The 19,254-nt window shown below is 42.0% G+C and overlaps 1 protein-coding gene across 9 annotated transcripts in view; it reads right to left on the reverse strand.

Annotated features, from left to right (window-relative positions):
- Positions 1–2,806: 2,806 nt before the first annotated feature.
- Positions 2,807–19,254, reverse strand: part of IDE (insulin degrading enzyme) — a 128,460-nt gene continuing 112,012 nt past the window's right edge. For all 9 annotated transcript variants that reach the window (XM_019035088.4, XM_019035087.4, XM_055352492.2 and 6 more), the window contains 6 exons: positions 16,138–16,305; positions 14,199–14,471; positions 11,741–11,802; positions 6,927–6,999; positions 6,143–6,210; positions 2,807–5,103 (listed from right to left, as the gene is read on the reverse strand). In XM_019035088.4, coding sequence (XP_018890633.3) covers positions 5,008–5,103; positions 6,143–6,210; positions 6,927–6,999; positions 11,741–11,802; positions 14,199–14,471; positions 16,138–16,305 — 740 coding nt within the window. In that variant the 3' untranslated portion in view covers positions 2,807–5,007. The remainder of the gene's footprint in view (positions 5,104–6,142; positions 6,211–6,926; positions 7,000–11,740; positions 11,803–14,198; positions 14,472–16,137; positions 16,306–19,254) is intronic.

Genomic DNA, 19,254 nt, shown 5'->3' on the forward strand with positions numbered 1-19,254 from the left:
TTTGGTATGGGGTAATACTAGCCTCGTGAAGTGAGTTGGGAAGGGCTTCCCTGTTTTCTAAAGTGTTATGTAAGATTGGTATAATTCCTTCCTTAAATGTTGAATAGAATTCATTAGTGAAGTCATGTGGGCCTGGAAGTTTCTTTATGGGAAGGGTTTCAATTATGACTCACTTTCTTTAACAGGTAAGGAAATATTCAAATCTTCTATTTCTCTTCATGTCTCTTTTGGCAATTTGTGTCTTTCAAGGAACGTGTCCATCTCATCTAATTTGTCAGATTTACTGGTATATAGTTGTCTATAGCAAAGAGAAAGAAGACAAAGGCCAGACTTCCCTCTGAGTGATGGAAAATTCCTTATCACATACTCACCTTGTTATTAGAAGACACTTGATGCAGTATTTAGGGGTAAGGAGTCATAACATCTGCAACTTACTCTCAAATGATTTGGCAAAACACACACGTGGGCACGCACACATACACACATAAGAGAGAGAACGGACAGGATATGAAACAAACAACATTGGTCAATACAGGGTGAAGGGTATATGGGAATTCACTGGACTATTTCAACAACTTTTCTGTAGATTAAACACTTTTCAATATGTAAAGTTAAATAATATATTCATATTCCATAACCTGGCAATTTAAGGGAATAATCAGAAAATCACACACATACTCTGCACAAGAAAGTTTATCACAGATCAGAACTTGAAAACACCGTAAAACCCCCACAGAGGATTCAATAAACAAACAATACGATATCAAAGAGCCGCCGCCGACGACAACAACAACAACAACAACAAAAGACATACTTTTTTCAAGGGTATTCATGTGGAAAATGCTCAGCATAAATAGGCTACTGAGGGGAAGAGTTCCCACACTGAGTACGTGACCCCTTCCTATATGCACAGGAAGAAGACTGCAGAGAAACACCATGCAAGCAGTGGCCGTCTCTGCGGTGGTGTCACAGGTGAAAATGACTCTTCCTCACACTCCTCTTCCAAACTTTTTTTTTTTTTTTTTTTTAGACAGAGTCTCACTCTGTCGCCCAGGCTGGAGTGCAGTGCCACGATCTCAGCTCACTGCAACCTCCGCCTCCCAGGTTCAAGCGATTCTCTTGCCTCAGCCTCCCGAGTAGCGTGCCACCACACCCGGCTAACTTTGTATTTTTAGTAGAGATGGGGTTTCACCATGTTGGCCACGCTGGTCTTGAACTGCTGACCAGGTGGGTGAGTGATCCACCCACCTCAGCCTCCCAAAGTGCTGGGATTACAAGCATGAGCCACCATGCCTGGCCTCTTCCAAACTTCTTGAAAGATCCCAGAAACTATCACTCCAGAGCAATAGGAAAAAGAGCTTACACTGGTTTAAGACCTGGATTACCCCCAAAAGGAAGGGAAGGAGATTCCGCAGGCAGTAGTGACAACTGGTCTCAAAGTAGCCTGGCGAAGTTGACTGTGTAAGACTGTGAGATCTGGTCTCATGCCCCCCAAAATAGGCAAGGTTAAGAGATCAAGTAAGACAGTAAATGGGAAAAACGTAAAGTTATATACACATGTAAAAGCAACTGTCTAGTTGTTTTACAAGGACGTTCATCGGCTTGGAAGCTATTACTACAGGAAATCCACATGGTACAATGAGATCTAAAGTCTAAAGAGCTGAGTGGAGGTTTGAATCTGCTTCCTGGATGATCCTGGGCAAACTATTCAGCCTTTCTGAGCCTATTTCCACCTCTGAAAATCTGGGATGATGAAATTTTTTATCACTATCCTCCCTGTTGAATGTGGGCTGGGTGCAGTGGCTCATGCCTGTAATCCCAGCACTTTAGGAGGCCAAGGCGGGCGGATCACCTGAGGTCAGGAGTTTGAGACCAGCCTGGCCAACATGGCAAAACTCCATCTCTACTAAAAATACAAAAAATTAGTGGAGCGCAGTGGCGCGCACAGGTAATCCTAGCTACTCCAGAGGCTGAGGCAGGAGAATCGCTGGAACCCAGGAGGCGGGGGTTGCAGTGAGCCGAGATCGCACGACTGCACTGTAGCCTGGCTGACAGAGCGAGACTCTGTCTCAAAAAAAAAACAAAAACAAAAACCCTAAAAAACAATAGGGGGACCTGCTGAGTCCCCTGAGTCCCTCCATGTATCATGAATGAGAGGACGACTGTCCCAACTCATAAATCCTGGAGTTGCTCTGTTGCTCTTGGCCTCTGTGTGGGGCTGCCACATCGTCCCTGAGGACAATGCTGACTGTGCGGGCTGGACCACTGTCCTATGCTGGAAAAGTGAGGAACAAGCAGATTCCTCTTGAAATGCCTGCCTGAGCCAACTGGCCACTACATGAGTAGAAAAATTATTTTGACAGGGATCAAGAAGACAGAGATTGAACAAGATATCTGCCTAAACTGCAGCTGGAGATGTGGCAAGAAGATGTAAGGACTCATTGTAGAGGAGAGAAATATTTTTTCTATCCTTTTTATTTTCACCCCTGTAAGGGCAGGAAAAAATCTTTCTGGGTTTGGAGTCAGTGACAATACTCACAGCAAGGAGTCCAACATCAAATACTGAGATTCTTGTTTTACAAAAGTGATCTATTCTTAAGGTTGTGAAATTGAGTCTTCTATTTGACAAAAATCATTGTTACCCAGAAACGCTTTTAAAATGTTAATATAATTCACTGCTTTCTGCATTATGAACAATGAAAGCAAGAAATCTGGTCAAACTGGGATGTTGAGAGGTAGGCTGAGGACTGGCCACTGTACTATTTCACTAAAACTGGAAAAATAATACAAATGCAGACTCCAGAGGTGAAATTCAGGCGATTTATTGTAAACAGGATAACCCTAGCACTCCACCATACTGGCTGTGTCACATGCTCCCTCTTTCACATCAACTGGTCAAAAAAGAAGACTTTCTTAAGAAGCCTCAGGTAACTAATAACTTAGTTCCACAAATCTCATTTACTAAGCACTGAGTAAACTGCAGTATCTGGGGTAGTCTGTTATTGCTCATGGACTGCAGCTTGGACCCATCTAAATGAATCCATTAGTATGCCTGAGTGATCAACAGCAGCTCTAGATCCAACCTGGAAATTGGAAAATGCTGACGCATACCAAACAATTGCAGGTTCACGGAAGACTACATGAGATTGCTCTCAGATCTCTTCATGTGTCATTCTCATAAAAAAGACACTTAAATTTCACCCATTTTTTAAAAAAGAGCTAAAAGTTACTCAATAGCACATAATTTTCCACATAAAAGGTAGGTGGATTTTTATTTACTAGTACAGTGGTGGATCGGAACACTCAGGCCTAATTTCAGATCTGTCTTGTATATACTTGCAGTTTAATGAAAAGCTGCATAGTCTACAAATACATAAAACCAGAAGGAAGTGATGATTTCACACACCTTCTGATGGATAAAGACAGGCTTCATATAAGGAGGTTCTTGAAGGTAGGGATAAAAAGATGGTTACAGCACCACATTGATCTGACAGTAGAAATGGAGCCCTGCTTTTGAAAGCAGCCCCATAGTTGTGACTATATCGTTCTTGCCCAAAATTGAGATTTGGAAAATGGCAAATGTAAAAACTTAAGATGTGAAAAGGTATGACTTTACAGAAGAAAGTCCTAGCCAATCAAATCATATGGGGAGGTAAAATGTCCTTCAAAAATGCCATTCTTTACTTTGCCTGAGTTAGTGGATGACAGGGCCACTTACTGTTACTAGTGCTTGTATATGGAAATATATTCACAATTTCTCTTGAAGCAAGTTTTAATAACAGTAAATATTTCAAAACAGCTGTTAAATCTACAGTAACAATTTCACCTAAAATAGTATCTCATGAAAAAAATATTTTTTTAAAAGTCTACTCCAGTCATCATCTGTGTTTATATGTTTATATTTATATATTCAAAAAATAACTTAACATTTAAGGCAAGATTAGACTGGTAGCAACAAGGGATTTTAGAGTTTTATGAAGACCTGCTATATAAGAATGCAAGGCTTTACTTTTTATATTTCCAAAAAGGTGGCTTTGTATTGGCTGCCTTTTAAATTCATAAAGGGGCAAGATATTTTGGTTAACATACTGACTGCAATTTCACTGTAATAAAAAGTTATATAGGTGGTTACAAAAAGCTGATGTTGGAAAAGCATGTCACACACTCAGTAGGATCTGAAGTTGACCCTATTTGTACGTGTTAAATAAATATGTTGTGTTAAAGCAATATGTTGATGAGGAAAAGTAAAACTCATGGAACACTGCAAACCAACTATGAAGAAGTAGGTCAATATAATTCAATCAGAATGAAAGAAACCACAGTAATCCTGAGAAATTCGGTTTAGGACAAAATTGATGTAAGGTAAGTCTGTATTTCTAGCATTGTAAGTAAGTAGGGTTTTCTAGCATTTTATGAGTTGGCATAAAAAACATGTTCAAATTTTATAAAAAGATTAAAACCATGCCTTATATAACCAGCATTTCACTAATAAAAGATGACATTGCTTTATCATCTGCCAAATGTAATGTTTTCCACTGATTTACATGAAACCATCAAGTAGAAAGCAAATTTGAGGATCAATTTTTAAAAAGTTATTACCTTTCTAAATGTTGTGAAGCCTTCTATGTCAACCTAGGAGGCTTTTAGAAAAGAGCTAACTTTTAACTTTCTTCGGACAAGTGACTATTTTACAGAATAGGGAAGGAAGATTCTATAGGAATATCATTCATTTTAAGCATTGTTATATTGGGGAAATTTCTCTCAGTAATCAAAAGAAAAATTTTAAAATATTTAAGAGGCATGTATTTAAAAAATATTCTACATCTATAAGATTTTGTAATTTAATTACTTTGGATTTATAATATTTCTACATAATGACATTTGACAATTTTTTGTTTGTTTCTCTAATAGTGAATCAGAAACTATTAAAGTGGCCAAGATGATTTTCTTAGGCTCTGGAAGACTCAGGAATGCATCCACTTGCACTTTTCCATGCATGGGGAATCTTCAGAGTTTTGCAGCCATGAAGTTAATATGCGGTTTCACAAGGGGAAACAGTGGCAGACCACGCTTGAATTCGGTCATGTTCTGAATCACTTCAGGCTGCAAAGAAAAAAGTTTCCTTTTAGTGTATTTAACCTAAACATCAGAATAAGGACATTGACTTTTTTGGGGGGACACTGGGAGCATACCTCAGTTCTACTTAATATACTGTTTTTTTGTTTTGGCCTGAGGCCGCTCTACCTAATAACCCATGTATCATGATCTGCTGACCTTTCTTCTGGATCAGTATGTCTGGAGGGTCATGAATTGGTCTGTACAAACCTATGGTAAGTGTCCTTAGTCCTTTTGGTTTTCCTCTGGGCAAACAAGGGCTGGCTCACCAGGGACTTAGAGGCTTCGCATCAAGGCTTCAGCAGAGTAGCAGAGGCTGGTGTGCCCACCCACAAAAAGCCTAGTTACACTGCCAGTTTCCTCCTCTTGCAAGCTAATGTCAACCCTTCTAGATGATTAAAATACACAGGTAACATAGGAGAGACTAAGAAGTCTCTCTCCAGTATTCAGTGCTGGGAACAGATGTGGCCAGAAATGATCCACTGCAAAATAACACAATTGTTCAAACAGGAGGTAAAGGCAGACAAGGGTAGAGGCTGAGTGACTAGATGTTCAGGGAAGAACTAAAGTAGAAGCTCCAACACCTGGTGACCTGAAACTTTTAGTTGATCGCTTTTAGTTCCCAATGAACAAGCTTCTTCTGGCCGGGCACAGTGTCTCGTGCCTGTAATCCCAGCACTCTGGGAGGCCGACGCAGGTGGATCACTTGAGGTCAGTAGTTTGAGACCAGCCTGGCCAACATGGTGAAACCCCATCTCCACTAAAAATACAAAAACTAGCTGGGCATGGTGGCGTGTGCCTGTAATCCCAGCTACTCAAGAGGCTGAGGCAGGATAATTGCTTGAACCCAAGAGGTGGAGGTTGTAGTGAGCTGAGCTGAGATTGCACCACTGCACTCCAGCCTGGGTGACTGAGTGAGACTCCATTTCAAAAAAAACAAAAAGCAAAAAACAAAAAAAACCAAGCTGCTTCTTCTAAATAGGAAGTCCTCTGTCAGTACAATCTAACATAACGTTATATTTCTTACTTGTGGCAAGGCTGGTGCTTGTGACAAATTTATGTCATTTTGACATGGGAACTCTCCAACAACAGGACCTATAAGAAAATAAAAGGTTTAATACTTTGTACTTACTGATACTATCACAAAAGAACAACTAAAAAAAACTAAACCAGACTCAGTTAATTAAAAACACTGCACCAGCCCCGTTCATGTACTTCTCAGATCCTCTAAAGGTTGCCTGCTACCCAAGGCCTTAAGTATTTGTCCTGCCTTCTATCCAGAGCCACCCAGTGATGGCTCATGATATTCCTGAGGTCATAAAACTTTGGCCACAGCAGTTTTAGGGCCCAGGTCTAATGTGACTTTCTGGCCACCCAGAAGGACCTTACTAGGTTTCTAAACTGTTAGTAAACTTACTAGTTTTACTAAACTGCCCAGAAAGCAAGGGAGTTAATGGCCACAGGACAAACTTTGGCCAGTAAAAGCCAGGAAACAAGAAGGACTGGGAAGTTAACTTGCTTACCCATACTCCCCACATGCAGTGGTTCATGCAGCCTGTTTGGAGACGCCCCAACAGCAAGCAGCTGTGTTTTCCTATGATGCTGTGGCTAGCTCAGCATTCTATCACCTGGTATTGCCTCTCTCCTTCACTACCTCATTTCTCTTTTCCCCTTATATCTGCAGACGTTATCTCCAGTTTCCGTTCTCTACCTCTTTTACTTTCTGGTGTTCTATAAGGCATGTAGCTATGACAAAGGCCAACCATCAGATGGCTCAACATGAGCCTAAAAAGGCAACATTTGATACTTACAAGAATCCATTTCCCTGGCAAGAACATGGACGGATACCTTATGTCTCCTTGGAGCATCTACTGCCAACATTTCCTAGGCACAAAGAAGAGCAGGGTCACCCTTTCGCTCCACTAAAGAACTTACAATGAGGTGTTCTCTGATGACTATGAAGAATCAGCTATCACACAGTCAGATATAGAAAAGATGCTTCCCTTTCTGGCCAGGTGCAGTGGCTCATGCCTGTAATCCCAGCACTTTGGGAGGCCGAGGCAGGTGGATCACTTGAGGTCAGGAGTTCGAGACGAGCCTGGCCAACATAGTGAAACCTTGTCTTTACCAAAAATACAACAATTAGCCAAATGTGGTGGCACATGCTTGTAATCCCAGATACTTGGGAGGCTGAGGTGGGAGGATTGCCTGACACGAGGAAGCAAGTTTGCCATGTGCCGTGAGCCGAGATCACGCCACTGCACTCCAGCCTGGGTGACAGAGCAAGACTCTGTCTCAAAAAAAAAAAAGAAAAGAAAAGAAAAAGAAAAAGAAAAAGAAAAGATACTTCCCTTTCTTTCCCCTCACATTATTTTATTTAAGCTCTAGAAAGATTTAGCAAGGCACGCAAGAATTATTCTTTTTTTTTTTTCCTTTCCTTTTCTTACTCTAAGGAAAGAATTATTCTTAACCCAATTTTACAGATGAGAAAACTGAATCCAAGGAGATTAAAAAACTGCTCAAACTCCTACAGCTAATAAGTGCCTGAGCTAGAATTAAAAACCTAGCCTAGTACTCACTGGGATGGGCTGTGCAGGGCTGCACTTGGTGATCTTTAGTGTCTACAGAGACAATGGTCTGAGCTTAGTCAGGGACAAGCACAACGCCTGCTCCTCTAAGAACCTTCTCAGATTCTGCTTGTAAACTGTGGTTCATCTACCAAAAGAGAAAGGAAACTAACAATTACTAAGTCCTGCGTTATATCAGGCACTCTCCTATGTCAGCTCACTTAATTCTCTGTGAACTAAGCATCATGATGATTCTTACTTTAGAGGCATGGACTCTAAGACACAGCAGCTTACATGAATTACATGGGTCACACAGTTCATAGGTGATGGTGTCAGAAGCTAGAGTCTGCTTGCTCTCTCCATTCCACCATGCTGCTTGGAGGGATTCCCCTTAGTTACTACCATGAATGCCAGCAGTGCTAGGTTGGCAGGTGGATCCTGTGGGGAAGTATGTCCCAACCTTTCCCTTAACAGCAGACTTTTACTGTCTTTTCTAAAGGGGTACAAAATTGTGACAAAGTTCCTCTTATTCCTTAGCCACAAGCAACGTTTCATATCCTTAGAAGAAAGAAATCATCAGCCAAACCAAATCCACTCAACAGTTATTTACTAATAACTGTTACTAGTTACTAGTAACTGGGCAGTTACTAATAAGCCTGGTCCTATGTGACTGCAAGGAAGCCCTGTTGATGTTGCACAGCAATCCTGCCCATGGCTCCCCACTCTACTCCCCGCCAGCAGGCAAAACAGCCCAGATTCTCACAGGCCTGCTCTGACCTCTCCAGCCTCTTTCCAGGAACTCAGCCCAGGTCTGCCTCTATTAACATGTAGTATCTCATCTAAGAACTTCATCTTACTGGAGTAAAAAGTTTGCTTCCAAAGATCTCTTCTCCATCTCTTGTCACCCAAACCTTCATTACCCCCTTGTCTACCCACATCAGCAGACAGCAGAACACCTTCTCCAGTTTCAGATTGTTCCCGATTTTCTGACCAACTCTGGACAATCCTCATTTTTCTAAAAACAAACAACTGCACCTTCTTGCAAACTATTAATATGTTCTAAGGAACACTACAGTCCCGGGAGATATTTATAGGTATTCTGTGTAAAAAAGGATGCATGGTGAAATCAGTTTAGAAAATGTTAGTCAAAATTAAATAAACGCAGGCTAAAGTCTTTACTGTGGGACCTCTTATAATTTCTAAAATACCAATACACTCTGATTCTCTAAGAATGTGAATAGTCTTTCCCAAACTTGTATGGTCATGAAATTCTTTTCCTAGGTACCCCTATTAATATCTTGCATACCATGGAACAGCTAGGGAAATGCTGTTCCAGACTTAGCTTAAGCCTGGTTATAAATATTCTCTCTGTTTTTTGTTTTTTTTTTTTTTTGAGATAGAGTCTCGCTCTGTCGCCCAGGCTGGAGTGCAGTGGTGTGATCTTGGCTCACTGCAACCTCCGCCTTCTGGGTTCAAGTGATTCTCCTGCCTCAGCCTCCTGAGTAGCTGGGATTACAGGCATGCACCACCACGCCTGGCTAATTTTTGTATTTTTAGTAGAGACGGGGTTTCACCATGTTGGTCAGGCTGGTTTCGAACTCCTGACCTCGTGATCTGCCCACCTCGGCCTCCCAAAGTGCTGGGATTACAGGTGTGAGCCACCACGCCCAGCCCCTCTCTTTTTTTTGAAACAGGGTCTAGCTATGTTTCCAAGGTTGGTCTTGAACTCCTGGGCTCTAGCGATCTTCCTGTCTCAGCCTCCCCAGCAGCTGGGACTACAGGCTATTATTGCAAAAGAACAAGAGTAATTTAGATGAGACACTTCTTTTCCTCTACACAATGCAAAGGAAGCCATGAGGTAAAGAAAATCACTTGTCCAGCCATCCATTTTTGTAGCCAAAATGGGTCAAATCTCATTGCTGAAAAAGGTGCTTTCAAAATACTGGCTTCTGCTGCTCAATTCTGAAACTATAGTCTCCTTTTATTGTTAAGGTGATACCAGCTATATTAATACTTGTTTGCATACAGCCTTAATAATTTTGCAGAAGAGTTGCTGGGTGAGGTGTAAGCAACTCATGGATGATACAAAATCACCATTTTCCTCAAAGAAACTATCAGCACCTTTGGGTCAAAGACTTACTTTTTCCTTACCCTCTCACTCAGCACTAGGAGTGGTGAATTAAATAAACATTAGAAACCCTAGTACAGGAGAAAATGTGATCAAGCCTCATTGTACCACTAACTTCACAAAGTCATTCTAATGAGAACTGTAAGCATTGACTCCTATGCTGGTAGCTATAGTACATCCCTAGAAAAAAATACTGTAAAGTAGAGTATCTCTCTAAAAGGATGTGGGCACAGGGCAGGACTGAGTCCCCGACCAAACAATATAATGACAGATACAAACCAGAAATGGCTAGAACATTAAGGGACAATTCTAAGGTACTATGGTAATCACAGAGTATAATTTTGCTCCTTATTTTGAAAAATAGGCATATGAGTATTTTACACAAACTAGAGGCCCCAATATATTACAAAAAACATATGTAACACTTTAGGTGCAATTCCATTGCAGGATAAATTTTGAGTTTTTGCATTTAGCATACTTATTACACATTAATATACCCACTTAATGGAAATTTTGCTATCCTTCTTAGAATTTTTATATAGGGGAAGATTTAGATGGTGTGAACCTCTTTTTTTTTTTTTTTTTTTGAGACGGAGTCTCGCACTGTCGCCCGGGCTGGTGTGCAGTGGTGCAATCTCAGCTCACTGCAACCTCTGCCTCCCGGGTTCAAGTGATTCTTCTGCCTCAGCCTCCCGAGTAGCTGGGATTACAGGCACCCGCCACCATGCCCAGCTAATTTTTTTTTTATTATTATTTTTAGTAGAGACAGGGTTTCACTATGTTGGCCAGGCTGATCTTGAACTCCTGACCTCGTGATTCACCCATCTTGGCCTCCCAAAGTGCTGGGATTACAGGCGTGAGCCACCACGCCCAGCCGGTGTGAATCTCTTAAAGCTTGCTGGGAAGACTTTAATGGTGGTGCCTCCCTTTCTTTTTGATAAACTTCCTAAGTGAGCGCAAGCATGTAAAACTTATAATATCTCTGACCAGAATTCAAAGGTGAGTAATCATTTATTTTAAAAAGCAGCCACAGTGGCACCTAAATGGGTGAAGATAATTTATAGTTGTCAGAGCTTGGAAAATAATCTGATTCTCAAGTTCTTTTGTTTTCTTTGTTCTTCCTTCCCACCAAACAAGCTCAGCAATATTCTTTGCAGAGCAGGGTGGAGAACAGAGAGAAGAAACTGAAAGGGTGCCTAAAAAGGTAGATCTGGAAGTCAGGAAGGGCTGTCACAGTCCTTGGTTTAGAGCATGGGTCAATCTTTTGGCTTCCTTGGGCCACACTGGAAGAAGAAGAATTGTCATGGGCCACACATAAAATACACTAACAATAGCTGATAAGCTAAAAGAAAAAAAATTTGCAAAATATCTCATAATGTGGGCTGTACATGGCCCGCAGGCTGCAGGTTCGGCAAACTTGGTTTAGAGGGAGAGGAAAACAGTACTTGGTTCAATAAAAACTGTCTTTATTCTAAAAATCATTAAGCGTTTGTGTCAAAAAACTCAAATCCACAAAAACACCATCATAAATCCAGCCTGAATGGCTTCAAAGCAGCAACACCCAATATAGCACATACAATAGGTGTTTTGGTTTTTTTGAGGCACAGTTTCCCTCTGTCACCCAGACTGGAGTGCAGTGGCATGATCTCCACTCACTGCAACCTCTGCCTCCCAGGTTCAAGCGGTTCTCATGCTTCAGCCTCCTGAGTAGCTGGGATTACAGGCGTATGCCACTACGCCCAGCTAATTTTTGTATTTTTAGCATAAATGGGGTTTCACCATGTTGGCCAGGCTGGTCTTTAACTCCTGACCTCAAGTGATCCTTCCGCCTTGGCCTCCCAAAGTGCTGGGATTACAGGTGTAGGCCGCCATACCCAGCCCTATAATACTTTCATATCAGTCAAAATCTCAATATATGAATTTGACTTACCTTGTAGAATTTGATGATATCTTCCTTGGTAAGTGTCTTTAAATATGCAACTTCAGTGTTATCTGAAAAAGTAATCAAACAATATTTTACTAACATTTTCATATGAAGTAGCCCAGAACAGTACACTAAATGACAATATACTTCACTCCAAGACTCTTAAGTATCCATATATTTTTTTTTTGAGACAGAGTTTCATTCTGTCACCCACGCTGGAGTGCAGTGGCTCGATCTCCGCTCACTCCAACCTCTGCCTCCTGGGTTCAAGTGATTCACCTGCCTTAAGCCTCCTGAGTAGTTGGGATTACAGGCACAAGCCGACATGTCCGGGTAATTTTTATATTTTCAGCAGAGATGGGGTTTCGCCATGTTGGCTAGGCTGGTCTTGAACTCCTGACCTCAAGTGATCTGTCCACCTCAGCCTCCCAAAGTGCCGGGATTATAGGCGTGAGCCATTGCGTCTGGCCAAGTATCCACATTTTTTTTTTTTGAGATGGAGTCTTGCTCTGTCACCCAGGCTGTTGTACAGTGGTGCGATCTCAGCTCACTGTAAGCTCCGCCTCCCGGGTTCATGCCCTTCTCCTGCCTCAGCCTCCCAAGTAGCTGGGACTACAGGCATCCGCCACCATGCCCAGCTAATTTTTTTTTCTTTTTTGTATTCTTAGTAGATACGGGGTTTCACCGTGTTAGCCAGGATAGTCTCGATCTCCTAACTCGTGATCCGCCCGCCTTGCACTCCCAAAGTGTTGGGATTACAGGCGTGAGCCACTGTGCCTAGCCAAGCATCCACATTTTTACGTGACCATTTGCTTTGATTTCAAATAAAAGTAAGTGGATGCTGGCTGGGCACAGTGGCTCATGCCTGTAATCCCAGCACTTTGGGAGGCCAAGGTAGGTGGATCACTCGAGGCCAGAAGTTTGAGACCAGCCTGGCCAACATGGTGAAACCCCATCTCTACTAAAAATATAAAAATTAGCCAGGCATAGTGGAGTGTGCCTGTAGACCTAGCTACTCGGGAGAGGCTGAGACATGAGAATCACCTGAACCCGGGAAGCAGAGGTTGCAGTGAGCCAAGATCACATCACTATACTACAGCCTGGGCGACAGAGCAAAACTGTCTCAAAAAAAAAAAAAAAAAAAAAAAAAAAAAGGCCAGGTGCAGTGTGGCTCACACCTATAATCCCAGCATTTTGGGAGGCCGAGGCGGGGGGATCACCTAAGGTTGGGAGTTCGAGACCACCCTGACCAACATGGAGAAACCCCATCTCTACTAAAAATACAAAGTGGTGGCACATGCCTGTAATCCCAGCTACTTGGGAGGCTGAGGCAGGAGAATTGCTTGAACCCGGGAGGCGGAGGTTGCGGTGAGCCGGAGATCGTGCCATTGCACTCCAGCCTGGGCAATAAGAGCGAAACTCCATCTTAAAAAAAAAATAATAAGTGGATGTAGTGCAATGGGTAAGAGCCTTGGCTCAGGAGCAAGGCCAGCCTGGATTCACATCCTGGCTCTCTGGTTATGAGCTTTTGGATCTTGGCCAGTCACCTCAACTTTTCTAAGCCTCAGTTTCCTCATCTGGAAATTGGGGATAATAACTACTTAATAAGGGCTGCAGTGAGAATTAGGAAAAAGATACATGACAATAACACTGCTAGGTACACGGCAAATGCTCAATAAATGAGAGATAGTATTATCATTAATAGTGAATCCAACTGCTAGATAAATTATAGGTAGGCTGGATGTGGTGGCTCATGCCTGTAATCCCAGCACTTTCGGAGCCTGAGGCAGGAGAATCGCTTGAGCCTAGGAATTCAAGGCTACAGTGAGCTATGATGACACACTGTACTCAAGCCTGGCTGACAGAGTGAGATACTGTCTGAAAGAACAAAACAAAAAGAAAAATTATGGGTAAGGAAACTGAGGTCCAAAAAAGGTGTCTTGACCAAGATTTTTAGCTTGCTGGCATCAGAGTAAGAACACAACCCACATCCCCTGACTTCTAGTACAGCTTAGCACAATCCATTGTTAATCTATGCTCTAGAAGCAAGGTGAAAGGAAGCTGATTCAAGACAGGAGACTTCAAGAATCACAGCTCTCCCAAATCTGAAAGGAGTGAAAAATCTTTGGAGATCCCTACAGGCAAATGTTTGAACTCCTGTGCCTCAAGGGCAGCATTTGCCTCAAAGGGGTTCAATCTGGTATTATCTCATTTTTTTAGTATTATGGGAAATAGATACTCAGGTATCTGTGATCAGAATCTCAGGATACACTGATGAAACAAAAATGTGAAATTGAATTATTAATACTTTATTGTGAGATATGGGTAGATCCAGGTCTAGGTTTGGAGGAAAAAAAAGAGATAAGGTTTCTAACAGAAAACTTAATGAATACCATTTTGTAGAATGGCCTTAATCAAATGTTACTTGAATGCCATAAATGTTGGAGCCCTAATTTTACCTTACCTCTGTCAAAATTATATTGCTGGGAGATGATTTCTCCCCAGTATTTAGCACACTCAGCAGATAGCTTCTTTGGTTTGTCTAGTCGACGAATTGCTAATGCTTGAATGTGTTTTTGGAAGGCCTCTTCTGTCATGTCCTCTATGGACTTTTCCATGGTAATTAAGAAAGCTTCCACTCTGCTTTCTAGGTAGTGAGGTGGCTTTTCCGACTGGATGATGAATCTCAAGCCCTGTATGCCATTGGCTCGACGTGGCCCGCTGAAGACGATATAGCCTGAAACACAGACATCAGCCAGTCATGACCGTGGTATTTGAGACCTGGGTCATTTTTAATCCTTCAAAAACTAACCTGTCTGAGCAAATAAAATCTAGTTTAAGGTTTTAGAGTATTCACCTCTTAAAGAAATATGAGCACTTAAGATGGTTTCAGTTCCTAAGGACAGAGTAGAAGAGCTCTCTGAAGAATTACAAAGTTGGAGATGACTTCTTCTTAGGAAAAAAATCCTATTCATTATTCAAACTCCCATCTTGTCACTCCTCACTCTCTGAGAGTTAATCCTCTTCAATCTATGCTAAAGTTACTCCCAGAATATAAAATGCTGGACTCATTTTCATCCCTTAGTGACAGTCCTAGCTGTGCTTCCTTTAACATCCAAGTTCCGCATATGAACCTGGCTCTCCTACTGTATTTCTTGTTAGATAATCCATTCCTGAACCAATTAATTCAGAATGCAACTCTCTAGAGATCAAGCTAACTAAAAGTCATACTTCCATGTTATCTCATGAGGACATGCACTACCTTCCTTCAACACCTTTTCAAAACCAAGCTCTTGGCTTATCTCCTTCAGCTGCCCTGCCCTGATCCACCACCTCCAACAGCTGTGGTGCCTCTGGATCTCACTTCTGAGGAAGTTTCTATCTTGAACATAGCCATTCATAGTTTGATTTTCTTTGAGATGGAGTCTCGCTCTGTCACCCAAGCTGGACTCAAGTGGCGTGATCTCCGCTCACTGCAAACTCCGCCTCCCGGGTTCAAGTGATTCTCTGCCTCAGCCTCCCGAGTAGCTGGGATTACAGGCATGCACCACCATGCCCAGCTAATCTTTGTATTTTTAGTAGAGATGGGGTCTCACCATGTTGGCCAGTCTGGTCTTGAACTCCTGACCTCAGGTGATCCACCCGCCTCAGCCTCCCAAAGTGCTGGGATTATAGGCGTGAGCCACCATGGCCGGCCAATAGTTTGAGCTCTTATAATAACATTTACCATGCTGTACTAAAATTATTCCTTTACAGGCCTGCCATCCTGATTTGACTGTGAGCTCCTCGAAAGGAAGGACCATCCGGAGCACCCATTTTCCATGTCCAGCACCTAGCACAATGGGTATTTAAACAATGATGGGTACTTGGAGAGACTCATCCTTTTTTCACTGGTTCCTTTCTGTCATTACTGGGGCTTCTTTGAGCTTCTTTCCTCATTGATCAAATCTGCCAGTACCTCAAGACTTTTAACAGTATCTAAAACTGCAAACACTTGCTGTGCCTTCTGTATGTCCCAGGCTTGGGATATAAAGACGAATGAGAGATAATACCTGCCCTCAAGGAACTCAGGCTTTAATGAATCTAAGCTCCTCTGGATGGCTCGTTTCTCATCTTGCTACCCATAAGCTTGTCCTTAGTATCCTTTTCCCCCACCTAAAATGCCTTCTTTATTGACATGTATGTAATATACAGTATCATCTCATAAATAATTGCTTTAATGTCCATAAGATAGTGATTGCTTATCTTTTAGAAGTGGATTCTCTGTAATAAGGTTTTCTCAAGTCTCTCTAAGTAGACCAGGCCTGATATACAGTGTCAGGTAAAAATGTGGAAAATGTTTTACAGGGAAAATAATTCATCAAAGTCTACAGTACCCTGCTATTTCCCCACTTTCCTCTCACCCAACTGCTCCTTGGTGCGCAGGGTGTTGAAGCAAGGTTCCGAGATAATCTGACAGAAGAGCTCCAGAAACATATTCTCTGCGGTGCTTTGCATGTCTGTTTGGTAGTATATCTCGATGCCACAGTTATTGTGAACTTCATTTCTCTGCTGATAAACAAACCATCCTCCTAGGAAGTTTCAAAAAGACAGCAGCAAGTTCAAAAACTTATTTGGGGTTTAATAAAGTCAATGCTATGTCTGCCTACACTTACAGATGATAATTTAGACATTAATAGAAAAGGGAGGTAGAGAAGCCTGGAGTTGTATTTCATTGATTTCACTTTTCTGATCATGTCCAACTTTGACCAACAGTCAAACTTACTAATTATAAATTGGCAGCACTAAGTTCCCTCTCATCAGAAGGAGGGGAGCCAGTGCCATGGCTCACATTTATAGTCCCAGCTACTTGGGAGGCTGAGGCGGGAGGATCACTTGACCCCAGGAGTTTGAGGCTGCAGTGAGCTGTGACTATACCACTGCACTCCAGACCAAGACAGAGTGAGACCCTGTCTCCAAAAAAAAAAAAAAAAAAGCAGAGAGAGAGGAACGTGGCCTGTAAGCCTCTCTCCCTCACCCACCTCACATCCTTCTAGCCTTTTCATACTTTTTTTTTTTGAGACAAAGTCTTGCTCTGTCACCCAGGCTGGAGTGAAGTGGTGCCATCTCAGCTCACTGCAACCTCCGCCTACTGGGTTCAAGCAATTCTCTTGCCTCAGCCTCCTGAGTAGCTGGGACTATAGGCATGTGCCACCACACCTGGCTAATTTTTCTATTTTTGGTAGATACGGGGTTTTGCCATGTTGGCCAGGCTGGTCTTGAATTCCTGACCTCAGGTGATCCGCCTGCCTTGGCCTCCCAAAATGCTGGGATTACAGATGTAGGCCACCACGCCTCCTGGCCCTTTTCTTTTCTTTTCTTTTTTTTTTTTTTTTTTTTTTTTTTGAGACGGAGTCTCGCTCTGTCACCCAGGCTGGAGTGCAGTGGTGCAATCTCGGCTCACTGCAACCTCCATCTGCTGGGTTCAAGCAACTCTCCTACCTCAGCCTCCCAAGTAGCCGGGATTACAGGTGCCTACCACTATGCCCAGCTAATTTTTGTATTTTTAGTAGAGACGGGGCTTCACCATGTTGGCCAGGCTGGTCTCAAACTCCTGACCTCAGGTGATCCGCCCACCTCAGCCTCCCAAAGTGCTGGGATTACAGGTGTGAGCCACCCCACCCGGCTGCCTGGCCCTTTTCATATATATTCTAAAACATCTTCTCGGTTGCAGTGAGCTGACATTGTGCCACTATACTCCAGCCTGGGTGACAGAGTAAGACTCCGTCTCAAAAAATAATAATAAAAATAAAGATAAATAAAACATCTCCTTTATAATGCTTGAAAATTTTCCTTTTCACTTGAGACAGTCTGTCACTCTGGCACCCAGATTGGAGTGCAGTGGCACAATCATGGCTCATTGCAGCCTCAACCTCCTGGGCTCAAGCGATCATCCCACCTCAGCCTCCTAAGTAGCTACAGGTGTGCGCCACTATGCCCAGCTAATTTTTTTTATTTTAAATTTTTTGTAGAAACAAGTTCTATTTTACCCAGCCTAATCTCAAATTCCTGGCTTCAAGCAATCTTTTTACCTTGGCCTCCCAAAGTGCTGGGATTATAGGAATGAGCCACCACCCAGGCCTGAATATTTTATTTTTAAATACTAAGTGCCTTTCCATGGAGAGTTAAGTGAAGAACTATTTAAAGATTCACATCTGATCAGTTGGCTAATTCAGCATGATTTCCTACCACCTAGCATTTTGAGAATGAGATGTGAACTGGGCTATTTTTGAACATGGAGAAATTTGGGAGGGTACTTAGGAGGCAAAAGAGATTAAGATCCTAGGAAAGGAGACAGAAAGAGGGAAGTAGAGTCAAAAGAAGTAAGAAGGATGAACTGCACTTTGAAATATTGTTTCTACACTGGCCTCACTTTGAAGTCAACTGCTATGGCTCTTGCATAGAATATCCTGAGTCTTTCTCTAATTGTAGTGGGATCAGCACATCCTGACTCTTGTCCTGGTTGTAGTGACTGAGGAATAAACTGGCAAAAGTTGGAAATAAACCACTACCAGATTTGTGATGACTGGTCATGCACAACAGCAGAGCTGGGCTCAACGTATCTCTAAGCATTCAACAAAGGTATCCTGAAGTAATAATATGTTCCAGTTGCTTTAGAAGCTACTCAAATGAACTAGACACAGACTTTGGCTTTAAGGAATGTACAGTCTAACAAGAAGATGGAGATGCACTTCAATCCCAACACAAGAGAAGTGCTAAGTAGCTTGAATAGGGAGGTTCAGAAAAATTGTGCTGCAAGTCCAGAGGTAGATGTGATTATTTCTAGCTGGGAGTTTTAGAAAAAGTTTAGTGGAATAAGTAGCTTATAAAATAGGCCTGGAAGGAGAAGTAGGATGTAGGCACTGGCCCATGAAGAAGAAGGGGGAAAGGAGAACACCATTTTGGGAGGATAAAATAGCTGGGGGGAAAAGGCAGCACAGATGGTTCATGCATAGGGAACAGCCAAACAATCAAGCTTGGCCAAAAAAAGCTTCTCTTCCTTCATTTAATATACCTTCTATTACACAGTTTTGAGCAATATTGACAATAATGCTTAATGAGTTTTTATCAGAAGAAGCCACTGTTAATGTAAAAGTAACCCAACATTGTAAACCCCAATATATAAATTCAATAAAAGTCTTTGTTAATCCCTTATAAAAATATACTTGTAATGATTACATGTTATCTGCACCTGTGGGTTTCCTAAAACTATTTCTGCCAAAGAATCCTATGGGTTTCCAATTAAATATTATAATTCCAGTTTCCATTTTTATAAATGTATTTTATTTCATGACTCATAGTCCATAGCTTTGTGATATTTTTACCTCCTAATTCCCCTTCATTCAAGTACCCGTCAATTCCAGTATCATTCTCTTCAAAATTATTGCCTATCTCCAATTTTACTAATTTGGCCCTCCTACCAAAAATTTTTTTGGCAGAATTACCTATCTCTAATCATACTTCTGTAAATAGTAGAGGTT

This window comes from Gorilla gorilla, chromosome 8 (genome assembly GCF_029281585.2).
Source record: "Gorilla gorilla gorilla isolate KB3781 chromosome 8, NHGRI_mGorGor1-v2.1_pri, whole genome shotgun sequence".
NCBI classification, from domain to species: Eukaryota; Metazoa; Chordata; class Mammalia; order Primates; family Hominidae; genus Gorilla; species Gorilla gorilla.